At 54.1% G+C, this 16,469-nt stretch overlaps 1 protein-coding gene across 2 annotated transcripts in view; it reads right to left on the minus strand.

Moving 5' to 3' along the window:
• LOC111159074 (coiled-coil-helix-coiled-coil-helix domain containing 6) overlaps positions 1 to 16,469 on the minus strand; it is a 244,275-nt gene that overhangs the window by 2,631 nt on the left and 225,175 nt on the right. For both annotated transcript variants that reach the window (XM_022521457.1, XM_022521458.1), the window contains one exon: positions 272 to 407. In XM_022521457.1, the coding sequence (XP_022377165.1) occupies positions 272 to 407 (136 nt within the window). The remainder of the gene's footprint in view (positions 1 to 271; positions 408 to 16,469) is intronic.

The raw sequence follows: 16,469 nt of genomic DNA on the forward strand, positions 1-16,469 counted from the left end.
CCCAGCCTAGTGGGGCCCAGTGCCTGGGGCCTGCTTTTCCTAACCCAGATATCTGAGAGCAGTCATGGGATCAGCAAGGCAGAACATCTGAACCAGGAAGTACAGAGGAAATTGAAGGCCCGAGTCTATCACTGTGCAAAAGGCAGAGGCCTGGGGTTAGCATGTCTGACTTAGCAGACAAAGACAGGCTAAGAGAGTACAGCACTCGTGCCCTGCCCCCACACACCCAGCAGCCCAGGGGCACAGGCAGGATGGCAGGGCGTAGCCTTACCTTGTGGGCAGCACTCACGCAGTGCTGGTAAGCCTTGACCAGGTCCGAGCACAGGAGCACCTCTTGTAGGTGGTCGCGGTAACAGCGGAGGATCTGGGCCTGCAGCCCTGAGCACACGGGCTCTATCCTGCGGGGCCTGCAGGGACAGAGAGTAGGTGGGCCTGAGGCTCGGTCCCAGTGGACAGGAGGGCGATCAGCTCCCTCACTCAACACCATGGGGGAGGCACCTGGTGGCCGTCATCGTCCAGTTACCCCTCAGAGAGAGAACCAGGGGACGCAGGGGCTTGAGTGCTGTCACACAACAGCAGATGCCAAGGGGACTGGGATCCACACTGGCTCTGGCCCTAAGGGGGCCAGCTGGAAGCCTCTTGTGCCCCCACCTGACTCTTCCTGCCTCAGGGGTACACCTGGCTGTGACTGTGTGACCACATACCCTGCAACTCTTTTTTCATATGAAGTTGTTAATCTGATTTCAAAACCTAATACATGCACAATGAAGAAACCCGGAAAAGTATAGGAATGTCTAAAAAAATATATAACATTTTTAGAACCTCACTTCCTAGAGATCACCTCTGCAGTACTGGGGGGGATGCTTTACTCTTTTTTTCTTTCTTTATCCAAGTAGGTTCAGAACCTACAAAAAAAATGAGTATGTTTTCTTTTCTAAAATACAAAACCAAGTGAAATAAAGATCATGCTAACAGAGGTCACCAGCGTGACTAGTTTATCTCCTTCCCGACTCCTTCCATTGCCCCCTCTCCCTTCTCCTTTCCCTCCCGCAGGCATGCGTGCACTGTGTCTCTCTCTCACATACACACACACACACATACACACGTGCCTGCACACACTCACGAGGCACGCCAGGCATCATCCTACTCCTGGACTCCTAGCAGCTCTGAGTGGTACGTGCTATGATTTCTCATCCCTTGATGCAAATCAAGAAACTGAGATACAGAGGATTAAGCTGCCCAACGACGCATGCTGGGAAGTGGAGAGGGGGCAGACATATTTGTTTACGTGGGTTTGGTTGCACTGTTTCCACAGATTGGTTTTTCAGGCCAGGTCCACGCGGGAACCTTCGCTGCCAGGGACGGATCCCCAACACCTGATGTGGACTTTCAGAATAAATACCATTCATGGCCAGGGCACTTGGTAGGAACTGTAAAATTATAGAGAGCCACTCCTGGAGGTTCTCAGCCGTGAGACCGTCACTATGATGCTTGACGCAGCTCTGCCTCCGTCACGCAGCAGGGAGACTTGTGGGTTCATCATTCTCCCAGCCCAGTGTCTCTATATTTTAGAAATCCGGCCATGCAGTCAGTGCTGGAATGGAGTAGCACCATTATTATTTTAAACTAACTCAAATAGACCGAGTTCATCAGTTAAGAACAGCAAGCAATGGAATGCTCAGTGGCTTAGCAGGTAAGATATGCAGTATTTACTTATCTCATTTTACTAGCCTGGAGGTGGCACTTTTGCTATCACTGTGCCACCAACAAGGGCACGCGGGCCCGGGTGCTTTTTCCTTCCCCTGCACCATCCCCGTGTGTTGGCTACCATCGTCCTCAGGCCTGCTTTCTCAGGCAAGGAAAATGAATAGGTGGTGGTAGAAGGAGGCTTCCTCCTCCTGGGAGGGAGGGGAGCAGAAAGGATGGCTCCCAAGGCTATGCTGGCCTGGCTCTGCCCCAACAATGTGTGATTCTATTAGGCTTTGAGGATATGCAGCCATGGAGCTGAGGCCAGTCCTCTAGTACCACGCCACTCTAGTCCTTGAGATCACGGTCCTGCCTCGTGTCCACATGGCATGGATGAGGTCTTACAGATTTCTTACTTAGGACATATGGGGTCTTGTCTCAGCACTAGCCTCCAATCTTCACACATGAGGGGCAGATGGTCTCCTAGGATTCACGCTTTTCCTCTCCCTTTACTGGGTTCTGTCTGCCACTGCCCACAACTGGGGTCACTGGGGTGCCCCCTGACTCCCCCCAATGCTTGTAGGTTGTCTTTCCATTCTTGCATTTAAAAACACTTTGACTTGGAGGCATCTAATTGTGAGTCTCTCAGAGTGGATTTTCAGCCTTTTGCTGGGCGTTTCATCTTGGACAAATTCTCTCCACAGCTATGCTCACTGCTTCACTTCCAACTGTTCTGCCACCCTCCCTTAGGACACTGGGAACGCACAGATTTTTGCTTCCGGCCCTCCATCTCAACTATCCTCCCCTTTTTGTTTTACTCTCTGGTTCTCTGTTCTGGGGAAGACAGAACTTGTTTTTTCCCGGTTCCAGACCTGCTCTTGGTGGGCTGAAGCCCATGAGGTCACATCTTTCTGTGGCTCTTTCCTGGTCCCTGTTGCTATAGCTCCTGAGGGCACAGGCTTTGTGGCATCCCCTTTTGTACCTCCTGAGACAGCATCCCCCCCATCACATGACCCCCATGAGTCCTGTTCCTGGCTCCCGCCCAGCATTTGGCAGGGACTCTGCTGGCATCCGTGATCAGGGGAAGTGCCGGGCTCAGTGGAGGCAGAGCTGTAGCCCTAAGTCTGTACGAGGCCTACGGGTCTACAGGGAAATAGGACAGGTGGGGCAAGAGCGGCCTGGGCCAGGTGGTAGGGCCAAGTTGCCCTGGAGCCCTAGTTCTGACCCCATGAGTGGCCCCGCCCTCCCCAGACCTGCCACAGGGACCCTGGCTTTCACTTTGCAGGCTGTGCAAAGGTAGAGTAGTTATTTTAGATCTTGTCCCTCTCCGTCAGTGCCTACCTCCTTTGGTTTCAGGTCCCAGGATAGAGGCTCCTGTGCATTTTGTGGGTAAACATCACAGAACCCTCAGTGGGCTCCAAGTTTGGGAGAAACTGGGCCATGGCGAAATCCATCCCCTCCACACCAGTATTACCTCTGGGACTCCAGAGGCTTCTCTCCTCTGGGATTTATCAGGAACAATATGAGGAGATGGGATGGCAGGCAAATGTCAACTGGAAGAAATTTCACCCGTTTGCCCACTAAATGGCTCTGAATGAAATAGGAGGAGACAAGAGCACAGCTCTCCAAATACAAGGCTTTCTCTGAAGCAAGGCAGGGCAGGGCCTGGGGTCCAGCCATTCATGAAATCAGGTGCATTCTAACCAAGCATAGGGCCACCCTGCCTCAGGCCACAGCAACCCTGTTTATACCACATACCAATCAGCACAGATAGGGAGAAACAGTCAAGTCTAATGAAGAGCTGTTTTTCAAATGCCCAAGAAATGCATCCATAGCCTGCTATGAACTTCCCAGGGGTTGAGATAAGTCTTGCTTCCCTATCTGAGGGGAGTTTGCTGCCCCGTATTTAGATCTAACGGTCCACGTGGCTTGGAGGGGGTTAACGTCACCCAGGTCAGAAGGCCGAGAGCGCATTGCTGAGGAAAGCGGCTCACCTCTCTGGCCCTTACCATTCTCACCTGCAAATGGGAACAGCACCTGCCCTAGGCTGATGAAGGCCAGATAGGCATGTGTATGACAGAGTATGTCATGAAGGGCTCCTCTCACCAACAACCTGGCTGTCAGTGGTCGGGCTAGGGTGGGAGGAGAGCTGAAGAAGAGAGGGTGGGGTTACATGGCACTTGGTGAAGAGTCGAGACGAGGAGGCTTTGACACTGGGACTCCAGGGGTCGGCTCAAAGGCGGGACTTCTCTGAACATGTCCCTCTCCCTGTAACCTAAGCTCTAGCATCTTTTAGAGCCTGTTCAGATCTTGCCCAGGTCTCACTGGTGCCTCCGTCTCCAGGAGTCTTACGGTACCCATCACAGTGTATCTTCTCCCAGGATCCAGCAGACTTTGTGGACCAATGGGGAAAACACGTTTTGCCCCAAACCCAGGGGAAGGTTCTGGCTTTGCCACTTCCCACTGTGTGGTCAGGGGTCGGATGGGGAGGGTGTGCCCAACTGAGCAAAGCTGCCTGAGACTCGGCAAGTGGGCATCAGTCCTCAACACCAGCATGTTTTCCGGTCGGGTGGTGTCACACACACTGAAGAAACGGCTGAGTGTTGCTTCCTCTGCACAAAGGGCTTTCACACCCTGCCTCCCCTGAGGGCTGGCGTGATGGCCATAGGTGGGGATCACGATGAGCAGGTGGCAGAGACCACTGTCCACTCAGCAAACAGGCCCCAGAGGACCAACTAGGGGCATAGCACAGATGCTGGGAGTGAGGGCCTCAGAAAGACCAGCAATGTCATGATGACCTCTGGGCATTCAGTATCATGTAGCCCCTCTCCCCTCATGCTGCCCAAGAACCCGAGATCTATCTCCTTGTTTCCATAAGAGCAGTGATAAAGAACACTTGAAAAAGGCAAAGCATTAGCCAGGAATGAAAACACACCATTCCTTCCCACCAATGGCACCACAGTTAGGCCATCAAGGCCAGCAGTGAAGAGCTGCCCTTCCTTGGATGCTCCCATTGCTGCCCAGCTTCCTGTTTGAAAAGCGGGAGTTGCTCTCACCACTGGGCACTACACGCTGGGAACCCCTCCACCTCTGGGTCACCTGCTCCCCTCCCCTCCCTGTCTGGGCACACAGGCCCTGTACTCCTTTACCGTTGCCATGCAACCCCCAAGCTAGCTCATCCATCACTCCCACCCAACCTGGAACTTCTCCTCCTCCCACTTCCAATCCCCAGGTCCATTCCACAGTTACCCTATGGACCTCAAGACTTTGGAATCCATCAGGCCCCTGGAGACTTCAAGCCAAGCACCCTGTGTTATACTGACTCCTCATTTCCTTAATGGAATTCACCATCTAGCACCAAGGAACCCCTCTCCTTCCCTAATTTCCTGCTTTCATGAGTGGCAGGCATGGCTACCTTCTAGCAAGCCACCTCAGTTGAAAACGTGGAGTCATTCTAGATGTTTCCCTTCATCCTAGTTGTTTCTCCCACCTTCAGTCTAGATGTCTTCCCCTGCCTTCATTCTAGATGTTTCTCCCACCCTCAGTCTAGATAGCTCCTCCTGCCTTCATTCTTAATGTATCCCTTTTGCCTCTAACTAAGCCAGCCCTGCCTTTCTCCATTCAAACTAGAAACTGAAGGCGTATCCATTCCACATCCCAAACAGCTCAGAAACTCATTCTCCCGTTCCTGGTGACCTAACTTACCCGTACCTGGGCACACCTAGATGGCACTCACTGCTCTCCCTTCCAACCATCCTGCATTGCCAAAGGTCTTTTATTCCCCCTCAGATGGTCCACTGGGCCTCTGGCTCCTGTTTGTAGAAGCCCCATCTGCCTGTCTCTGGCCTCCCCTGCCCCTCATCTGAGTGGTTCTCAGAGTAGGGACCCCTAGGCCTTCTCATTGGCCATAATGATCCTCCTAGAGAGTCCTCCTCTCCCCTTAGGTCTCCCTGAGCTCCCTGGCCTCTCCTTAGCCTCACCAGCTTCCTTCCCCCCGAGCCCCTCCCTACAGCCTCAGGGTCTTCTTCCTTGTGTCTCTCGCACAGGCCCTCACTGCCCTACGTGCACGGAGCCACCTCTTCACCATGGCATCCCCAGCTTCACATTCTACTTTGTCCACCAACACACTCGTTTTTCCAAAAAGTTGAAAAAATTTTCAAGCCCAAACCACGTGTGCCTCTTGCCTCCCTGTCAGCCGCTCTCCTTTCCAAGAAGCACTGCCCGGAGCTCCCCTACCTAGCACTGACCCCTAATTCCCCGGTCAGCCTTGTGAAGCTCTTCTTGCTCGGGGCCATCAGCACAGTCCTGCTACGGCCAGCAGCATCACCAATTCCCAGAGACCGGGAGGCCCCGTTCTGCCTCTGCTCCACTAGCCCCTCTCCTTCTGCTCACTGCGAGCTGTGACCGCTGTTCTCCCCACAGCACTGGGGCTCCCAGTCCATGCCCCATGGCAGAGCTCTAGGCCTGTGTGGGCACTGGTGGCTGGGCAGCCCACCGGGACCAAGCGGGCCTGGTTCTCACTTCAGCACACTTTTCCTCCTGCACTTATACTGGCCAGACAGGCTGGATGCCCAGTCGTCCCTGACTTCCCTCACAACTCACTCCCACCTCCCCACCACACCAAAGGTGCCCCAGGATTTGTCTCCCAGAAGCCCCCCATCTATTTCCTCATCCCCGTCACTATGACAACAGCTGCTTAAACTCCTCCTTACCTTCTCTTTACCCCATCCTCTTTCCTGTAATTGGTGATTTTTCTAGAACATAAAGCAGGCCAGATTTCTAAAATAAAAAAAAAAAAAAAAAAAAAAAAAAAAGCAAGCCAGTTTAAAAACCCCTTTCTTGGGTGATTACAGCTCACTGGAACCTGTGCTAAGCATTACCTCATTTAATCACCAGAAGAACTTTATAAGGTGGGAACAAGAGTTTCCCTTAGTTTATGTTAAATGAAGAAACTGGCTCAGGGAGACCCAGCAGCTTGCTCACACTCATCCTCTGACAAGCAGGCCCAGTAATCAGGTCTGAGCCTTCCTCCAGGCCTGCTGCCCGCTGCATTCCCCTGGCCCTTGAGCAGCCCACACACACCCCGGTGGTGCCATTTGTCATCTGTGTTTAGCCATGCAGTTGGTATCACTAGGCCACGAGCCTGAATGCCCTAAGATGAGATGCACCTCACAAGCTGAGTGAGGGGGTTAATCTCAGGCCTTAAGGGACCTGCTGGCCTTTTGGCCTGGCTCTCATTTCCCCCAAGACACAAGTGAACCACAGGGAAGTATCCCAGACATGCCCTGTGGAGCCAGGTGCTCCTGTCTGTGTCTGGTCCTTCTGTCTGGTCTTGCTCGTCCCGTCCATGGGGCGAAGCCCGAGTAGCCTTCCTTAACTGCAGGAACCTCCTTGATGCATTCCAACCGCACACACACCACTGGATTCAGCCACACCTACCAGCCTGTCTCCACACAAGGCTTGGAAACCCCAGGGGAGGCTAGAGCTGTGCCAGGAAAGCAGGTGACTGGGTGTGCCCTGAAGGGAAGGCCCAGAAGACTGTTCCTAGGACTGCCACACAGGGGGATCAGGAGGGAAGGGAACTCAGCTTTAGAAAGCAGCAAGTGTCCCATGCATTCATCTATCATTGTACCCAAGTCACAGGGCAAGACTACCAGATGAAGCAGACGCACCCACCACAGCTTCCAGCAATTCCACATCATTCCACATGCTCTGCCCTCACTGGCCAGGGAGGCGGGCTTTGGTCCACACCACTGAGCCCAGGCTAGCACAGCCCTACAACTCCATGGGCCCGGTGAAAGCTCCGGGGCTGAAACCACGCCCTGCAAGGAGAAAAGGAACTCGGCCTGACAGCCATGGCCGTGGCGCACATGGAAACGGACCCTCACATCATCCGAACTTCTCAATTCTCAGCTAGCGACTTTTAGCTTTGCTGTAGCATCAACTTTGGCTGAGGGGAGCTAGGGTTGAGTGTCTGTCACTTGTAGACAAGACTGTTGCCTAGAGAGGACAAGGTGATGAGACCGCCAGGGTCAAGGGCTCCTGGGAAGCATGTGCACACACATGTAACGCAGTGGATCGGAGAGTCTCCCGCCAGAATTCACGTCCTCGGGAGCATCCGAGTGCAAACTTAATGGGCAACAGGGTTATTGCAGATAGTTAGGAAGAGGTCATTCTGGGCTGGGGAGGACCCCAACTCTCTCTCTATAAGGAGAGACACAGAAACATAGACGCACCAGGAGGAAGAAGGCCACGTGACCACAGAGGCACAGACCGGAGTGACACACCTGCAAATCAAGGAGCACCAAGGTCTGCGGGCAACACCAGAAGCCCGGAGGAAGGCACAATAGCTGGTCCTGTTTGAAGGTTCCTGGGTGCGGTGCTTTGTCACAGCTGCTCCAGGAAATGCATGCAGTCACTCCTGCAGGAGAGGGTTGATCTAGTCTCGGGAGGCAGAGCTGGGAGTGCTGAATGGTGGTCGGGGGGAGGGTGTTAGTGGGAGGCAGGTGAATCACTAGTTACCTTCTAACCAGGAGCAATGTGCGCCTCTCGGTGACAGAGGGCTCTTTGGCCATAGAAGCCACATTAATGAGTATTCACCAAGTTCCAGGCGCTGTGGTTGACACAGTCTCATCTCTGCCACCCCATTGTGGTCACCAGTTAGAGAAGCACTGGGTAGCTCTGACTGGCTTCACCTCATTAATGAGTGGGGGAGCTCTCATTCATGACCAGGTCTGCAGAGCTCCTCCCCATGCTCCTGGGCTGGGGGGCAGGCTATGGGGGAGGGGGGCGATGACAAGGGGTATGCTTCTATGCCCAGATTTCCAGCATTTCTAGCATAGGGAGAAAATCCGGTCTCATCGGAGATTACATCTGGGTGGGCCTGTGGGCCTGGTCACCCTGAAACTAATACCTGGGCCTACTGCATGCCAGGTCCTAAGCATAGCCACAACCGACCTGGGAGCTGGGCATTACCGTCCCATTCTACAGATGGGGATACTAGTCTCAGAGAGGTGAAGTGACTTGCCCACAGTCACACAGTAGTGAGATGGAGAAAGGGTAAGAGCCTGGTGTGTTTTGGCTCCACAGCTCCTGTTCTCCCAGCTCTTCCTGGGTCCATTTGAGCTCTACTTGGCCTTTGGAAAATTCCAAAAAGTTCCCAAAGAAGAAACAACCAAGGATACAAATAGAAACAAAAGACATTTGCCCCAAACTACAAGGTTGGCAGGGCTCTGGAGTAGAGCTAGAAGTTGGCGACTCAAGGTGGGGTGGGGGGTGCTCTGAGGTACACACCCACAGGGGGAAAAGGTGGGGGGGTGGAGATGAGGAATGTGAGGCTGCACAAAGCTGGTGACACACAGCAGAGCCGAGCGGGAAGGTGGGAAGGAGAAAGGAAAGGAGGCCAACAGTCCCACCAGGGAAGCTGGCTTCGGGCAACACACGGGGGCAGTACCTCCTGTCGCGGGTGCTCGTGCGGGGGGTGGGGTGGGGCGCGTCACCCCCACGTCAGAGCTGGCAGGGGGCCCTTGTGAACAAACCCAGCTGGCTCTTCTGCCTGAGCACGCTCAGCGTCCTCACATGCGCAGTCCCAAACCTCTGTGTGCTCTTATTTAATAAATGAAATCTCATCAACTTATCCTTCTTCCATTATCACTGCTGACATCAATCTGATAATATTGGCCTGGTGTGGAATTGGGCTATTATATGTCCTCCTGATATTTAATTTCGGAGAAACATCGGCCGGGGGTGAATATATGGAGCAGGCTTTTTATTACAGGCAGCAGTAAGGAGATTCCAAGTGAATTAGACATTCATCTTCGTCAGGTCCAATCTAGATGTTCGGGAGAGGTTTTTGTTTTAATGGTGGCTAGGGCTGGGGTGCTGACGAGACCAGCCGGTTACCAAGGACTTGGTTAACTGGCTGCTATCGACGATATGCCATTCAGCCCGGGTAAGTGGAGCCCAAAGATCCCGCCATCGATCAGCCTGCCACGTGGGATCGCTATCAGCTGCTCGATGCTGGCCTCCGGCTACCCCCAACCCTCGGGCAGGAGGCAGCTATTCCCAGAGCCAGGGCCTGCCAAAGTGGCCCTTCTGCCCAGAGCCATGGGAGGGCTCTGCTCTCAAGAGGCAGGGAAACACAAATTGGCCCCTGGCTGCCACTTAGTCTGTGAAGGACAGGCTGCCTGTGACAGGATCCTTCCCGGGACTATCACTTCACATGCACATCCATGTACATGCAGTGGGGAAAGGGCCACTCCTGGCTTTGTTCCTCTGCTGGAAGCAAAATGGAGGATGCACCTTTCCTCCTGAGGACGCCTCCCGAGTCGCTGGCCATGTGGGCTGGACACGGGCTGGTACCTTCTGGGTATCCGTGATGAGGGAGGAACTGGCAGTGCCACCATGTCCAAGGAGGGCCACACTGAGACCACCTGGGGCTTAAGAGATTTCTTGTGCTGTTTCTGACCATGAGAGACCCACGGCGTGGTCCCTCAGTGGCTGTGGCCTTGGTGTGGGGGGTCTGTGCAGCTGGGGTGCAGTGCACAGTTGCAGTGTTAGGGCTGCTGGAGGCTTTCAGGACGCACCCCCTGTCAGCAGGGCACTCACCAGTCGGGGAGTCAATATCAGGGAGTGCGTGGAGGACCTCCAGGATCCCTAGGCCTAGGCAGCCCATCCATCCCCCACCCTTCTCTCCCTGAGCTCTTGCCACCTCTCACCTGAGCAACTTCAGTCGTGTCCTGGCTGGCTGACCTCCCTCCCTCTGGTCTGCCCCTCCAGCCCACCTCCTTGTCCACACTAGCCGGAGGTCCAGAAATTCCCAAGGAAGGAAGGCCTACCTTCCAGCTCTGTGCTCAGCCCCTGCCATATGTACCCATGATGGAGGCTCTCAGAAGCCACTCCGACCAACCTCATAGCAATGCTTCATTGGTAACTAGGTTCCTTCTCACACAAGCTACCTGCCCCCTACTGCCCCAATTCTCCCTCATCTCACAAAGCCTCCAACCCTGCTGACTGCCCCCAGTAAACAAAGAATACTTCCTTCAGTCAAGGAGCAATTATTTGCTGAGGGCCTACAGTGCACCAGACCCTCAAGGGACAAAGCTTTGGCCCTGCCCCCAAAGACCCCTGCTTGCCTACATCTCCAAGGCCTAGAAGCAGTGCCAACCCTTCTCTGTGGCACCTAAGCTGCCGGTGACCTCTTTTTTTTTTTTTTTTTTTAAGATTTTTTAGTTTATTTTTTTGAGAGAGAGAGAGGGAAATCACAGAGGGAGAGGGAGAAGCAGACTTCCCGCTGAGCAGAGAGCCTGACATGGGGTTCGATCCCAGGATGCTGAGATCATGACCTGAGCTGAATCCAGATGCTCAACAGACTGAGCCACCCAGGCGCCTGCCCCCCCACCCCGCCCTGACTGGTGCCCTCTTAATGGTGCAGCCTTGCGAGGAGCTCAGCCTCCTGTTGCCTGAAGACCCTGGGGGAGGCCCTTTCCAGGGAACAGAGTCACATCAAGACCCCTCATTTCTGATTGCTTCCAGACTTGCAACAGCACTTGCCCCTGAGGGGACGAGAATACCAATGGCCAGTGGCGGCGACATACTCACACCAAAGAACTGCAAGGGGCGAAGCCAGGAAGGGACCAACTTGGGATGGGGGGATAGAGTGCTAACTGGCAAGTCAGTGTGGTTACCTGGTGGAGGCTGTCGTGTTGCCTCTGCACAGGGTGCGTTGCAGAAAGGTACCCAGGGCTTGGACTTAGGATACATGGCCTGCTTACCCAGCCCTGGCAGTCTGTCCCCAAGCCATTGAGGGACACAGTGGTGAGGGGGTTCCACCACCTGGGAAGGCGTATGGTGGTTCTTCTTCATAGGCCAGGACCGAGGTGGGAGACACTGCTATGGAAAGGGGCTCCTTGAGCTCAAGGGAGGAGTGTAGGCAGTGTCCCTGACCACAGAGCCCAGGGGAGCTAGCCACTGAAAGAAGAGACAGGAATCTCTGGTGGGTGGCCTACCAGCCCAGGTGTCCCTGAGACTGAGACACTGGGCAGTCTCGCCAAGTCTTGTTGGTTTGCATAAGTAAGAAGTCTGATGAAGAGAGATTTGACTGGAACTGCCCTGAGAGTGCATAGATAGGTCATAGCCCTGCCTAATTCCTAGACCTCAGCCCGTTCCAGAAGAGTTCCAGGCTGCAGTGTACTAGCCAGAGGAGCCATGTGGGATTTGGAAGAGTGGAGCAAAGACGGAGCCTCCACAGTGGTGGCTGTGGTGGGGTAGGTGACCTGCAGCAGCTCCTGGCCAGCTCCCTACAACCACTCGCTCGGCGCATGGAGGAGACAATGGCCAGATGGAGCCTCTCAGAGATTCCAGAGAATTCCAACAGCTTCTCCGCAACTCTTACTTGAGGTGGAGATCTTCCAAGTCTGTCCTCTGACCTCCCGCAGTAGTCCTGACCTCATGCTCTCTTCCAGAGCTGGTGTCAGCCTCTGGATCTCATATGGAACCCTTTCTGCCCAGAACACACATACTGCTGGTTTTCCCAACTGGACGCTGAAGGATGTGAAACCCTTCTTCTCAGGCCCCTTCCCACCCTGCCCCCTTTGTCCTCTGGCCTCTCTGAGGGGCCCACCTGGATTCACTCCAGGCCCCAACTTTATCTTTGTCACAGATGTCACCACCATGAGTTTGCCTGTCAGTCTGTCCACCCATCATCCACCCATCCATGCGTCAGCATGGGGACGGTTTCCATGAGGCACACACCGTAAGGAGCAGTGAGGGGGCTCCCTGCTCTCATGCAGCCCCTGACAGCAGAGCAGAAGCACCTGGATCGATAAACGTGGAGTTAGAAGGTGGTAGGGGGCGCACACAGCACTGACAGGATGAACCTCAGGGTTTGCACCTATCAGTCAAGGGGGACCAGAGGTAAGAGAGGCTGTCTGGAGGGGGCAAGTAAGGGTCCCACTTGGGTCCACAAAGGTGGAGGGTGGCATTGTATTTCCCCTGGCACCTAAATCTTTTAGAAACCTGTTCTCACTTCTCTGTGTCCTCTGTCTGACTCCCTACCACCTGTCTCCAGACCAGGCTGCCTTTTAAGCATCTCTCTAGTCCCTCCACTCCACATTTCACTCTGTGAAAGTGACTCACAAGTAATCAGACAGTGAGTGGGTCTCCAGCTTGGATTCTACTGGTGGGACCCAGAGCCCGTCCTGTGGTGCTCAAAGCCCTTGCCCCACTTCCTGTGCCACCCTCTGGCCATTGTCTCTGCTCTAACACGGGGGACCTGCTGCTGTCTCCTGAACACATTGGTTCTATTGGGCCTCTGGGTCAGAGCACACAGGAGTCACTCTGCCTCCACATCCCTGCCGTCAACATCAGGCCTCAGGTCACCAGGCTGCCTGGCAGATCCATCTGTCTGCACAGCCCAGCCCTGTCCCTACCTGCTGCAGAACCCCTGGCCATCAGGAGAACCAAGGTTCTTTTGTGCTGGAAATGGCAGTGCTATAAATACTGGCTGAGGGCCTACTGTGTGTCCATGCCAGCTGCAGCCTGCCCCCGTGAGCTGCAGTCCACAGAGCTGTCAGGGGCCATGCTTCTGCTTATTCCCTGACCCATGAGCTCCTCTTTGTGCTCATTTATTCCCAGGCCTTGTCAGTGCTACACATAGCAGGTGCTAAATAAACAGGAGGTAAGAGAACGTACTGCGGGCCTTGTCTCCCCAGTCTGCACCTTGGCTCCCACCTTTCCTTCTCTGGGATACCCTCTACACTTGTCCCTCAAGGCTCTATACAAGCACCACTTCTGTAGGGACCCAGCCGAGGCACACAGCCCCCGCCCAGCCCCCAGCAGACTCACGGTGTCTGCTAGCACGCGGGGGCCGGCACCAGCTGAGGTCCTCTGTGAGCATGCTGCTTGCCTCCTTCCTGTCCCGTCCCCCTGCCTGAAAGAAAGTGGTCCCAATCCCCAAGGCCTCTGCTCCATGGCCCCACTTAACTGTGATGGTACTGGCACTGACCACCACCCGTGAGGGCGCTGAGCAGCTGTGGCCAGACCTACGCAGAGCCGTCTCCCCATGGGAGTGGGAGAGCCCTTGGGCAGGAACCATAGCTCATTACCTCTGTCTGCACAGGTCCTCACCTAACACTGAGTGGGAAGCAGAGATTCCATAAATCAGTTGAGGGAGCCAGGGCATCAGTAATGAAGTCTCTGGGGCTCCATCTTACAGGTTCTCAGGGCAGAGACCATCTCTTCCTGACCCACTAGATGTCTGCCTCATCCGGCTTGGTGCCCGTGTGGCCCGGCAGACAGGCCCTGGGCCATCTACTCTGAACCTGTTTGAAGAGCTAAGCCTGTTCTGTGCATGCTGCGTCACCTTTCAGTTGCCCCCGCATGCTGCTGCCCATGATCACACTTTCCATTGTTGGCCTTCCTCACGTCCAGCCTGGGCAACAGCACTCCACCCACCTGCCCTCAGTGACTCCTTCTTACCCCCACAGTCCTGGGGGAAGCCTTCCTAGGTTCTGGCTGTCACTGCTCCTTGAAGCTGGAGTTCCTGCTGTATCCCCTTGCCCTGTGAGTGGGAGCCTCACGGCCCCCCGGACGTCTTTGTAGCAGTTAGGGGCTCAGTATTGACTGGGGGCTGGATGGACCACACACAGCCCTCCTTCCTGTCCAGGCTTTGGCCATGGCTGCCTTCTACAGCCACCAGGAGAATTGGGATGGCCCAGTGGACTGTATAACACCCAAACCTGGGTGTAGGAATGCCAGCACCTCTCCCTTATGCCTGTTCCTTGAGGGCAAGAAAGGGGTCGTGGTATTGTTGCTCTGGTGAGAGGGCTATCACTCCACAAGTGACACAGGGACAGGGAAGTGAGATTTGAACGTAGATCCAGGCAGGTGAGTCTCGGACAGAAATACCTTTTGGTGACGTAAGCACGTCTGGGTTGGTGAGTGCTCCGCCACAGCTGCTCCTCCCTGGTGGCCATCCCCGCAGGTACTCCTGAAGTCTGGCTGATCCTTTCCCCACCCTGGTTTTCTGTACCCCTCTCCACAGTGAAACCCAGGCTGAATTCTTGAGCCCATCACACCCCCAACATGTATCTGGGCTACTCATTGTCACCAGCCACCTTTACCCCCAGACACCGCTTAGGCCTCAGGAACACCCTCCAGGCCTCCTCCTGCCTTGCCTCCTGTGTCCAGCCCACACAGGCCACATTCTCCCTCCTGCTGCCACTGCAAGTGCCTCCTGCCTTGGGACCACCTCCCTTCTGCTCCCCTCCCCGACCAGAGCAGCCCCACAGGCAGGCCATGCAGTGAAGGTAAATGGTAACATAATCTTATTTCCTTTACTCACTTGCACACAGTTCTTTTCATTGTTATCTTTTAAACTGTAGAAATGTTTTATCAGCTAAAATCTTACACATAATCTTAATGAATATATAGATTAATACAGGGGTGTTTGGCAGCTCTCCCTCCAAGTCCCTCCCCTCCGTGGTCTCCCCAAGCACATGGCACAGATAATCATGGGCATCTCCTTTGGCCAACCATGGGTATTCTGGGCAAGAGCTCCCAGACACCGGGCCTGATTCATTGTGAGGGGGACAAGAAGGATGGCAGTCCCTACCTCCAGCAGTGACAGCAGAGGGGACAAAGGGGCTCCCTAAGGGTGTCACCTTTCTCCGCACGTCAAATGTACCATGGACCAGAAGGGAGCTATTGGCAGTGTGTTCTTCATGCACCCAGAAAAATCAGTATTCTTCTCTAAAGTCACATCTTGGCTTTGAACCAGAGCTGATTTCTCTTGGTGTGATCAGCATTGGCCCTAGGTTGCTGGAATCCAGTGAGACCTCAGACATAACCTGATCTAAGGCGAGGAAGCCAAAACCAGCCAGGGGGAGGGTGCAGTTATAGCCTGCAGCCATGCAGCGGTGGGAGGAGGGTTAGGCCTCTGTGTCCTCACCACACCCAGGTTGCTGAAGAACTGGAGCTGTTTTAAAAAAAACGAAGGAGGGGCATCTCTTCCTTCAGCCTTCGCTCTTCTTTGCCCTCCCAGCAGAAGTTGGAGGAAGGGGGTGATGAGGAGGAGCTACTGGGCAGTAGTGGCAGAGGCATGCCACGAGGGCAGTGGGTGGGGACGCAAAGGCGGTGGGTAGAAAGGCCGCCCCAGTGGTAGGGAGGTTGGTAAAACTGAGCATAAAGTTCAGTGATCAAGCAAATCGGTGTCTGTGTTGAAGAGAATAGGAGCCTAGCCTCTTGCTCTCTGAGAAAGAACCTCTAAACACAGAGAGGCTACTAAGAACCCAAGGTATCAGAATTGGAAGTACTAATATGGACTTTCTATACACAGACAGATAAATAAATCTTCCAGCTGTATGCACATGTATATGTGTACTCACATAAATTCAAGTACCTACGTAGGTTTGCTCATAATACATGTGTTCTTGGTTCTACCCACTGGACAGCACCTAGAAGCATAATCACGCCCCAGTAACAACGAGCACACCCAGCGCCCAGATCCTGGTTTCTAAATACTATTCTCCAGTCAAAGCAACAGGGCTCCTGGGAGGAGTAGCTGATTCCAGGGCTGGCAATGGGGAAGAACAAGATAGTTCTGGAACACCTTTGCTAGAAAGTCGCAAAATCCTCAAAAAATGAAGAGACACGTTAAAATGACAGAAGGGTCTGTTTGAAGGGCCAAAAGTAGGATGTTTTGAGCATCAGATTAATAAGAATATACATTAGAACGGAATGAGTAATTCTAAATCCCTGACTCTTTACTAACATAATGAGGGAAT

The sequence above is a fragment of the Enhydra lutris genome, unplaced genomic scaffold, assembly GCF_002288905.1.
Source record: "Enhydra lutris kenyoni isolate GAN:26980312 unplaced genomic scaffold, ASM228890v2 scaffoldscaffold66, whole genome shotgun sequence".
Taxonomy (NCBI): domain Eukaryota; kingdom Metazoa; phylum Chordata; class Mammalia; order Carnivora; family Mustelidae; genus Enhydra; species Enhydra lutris.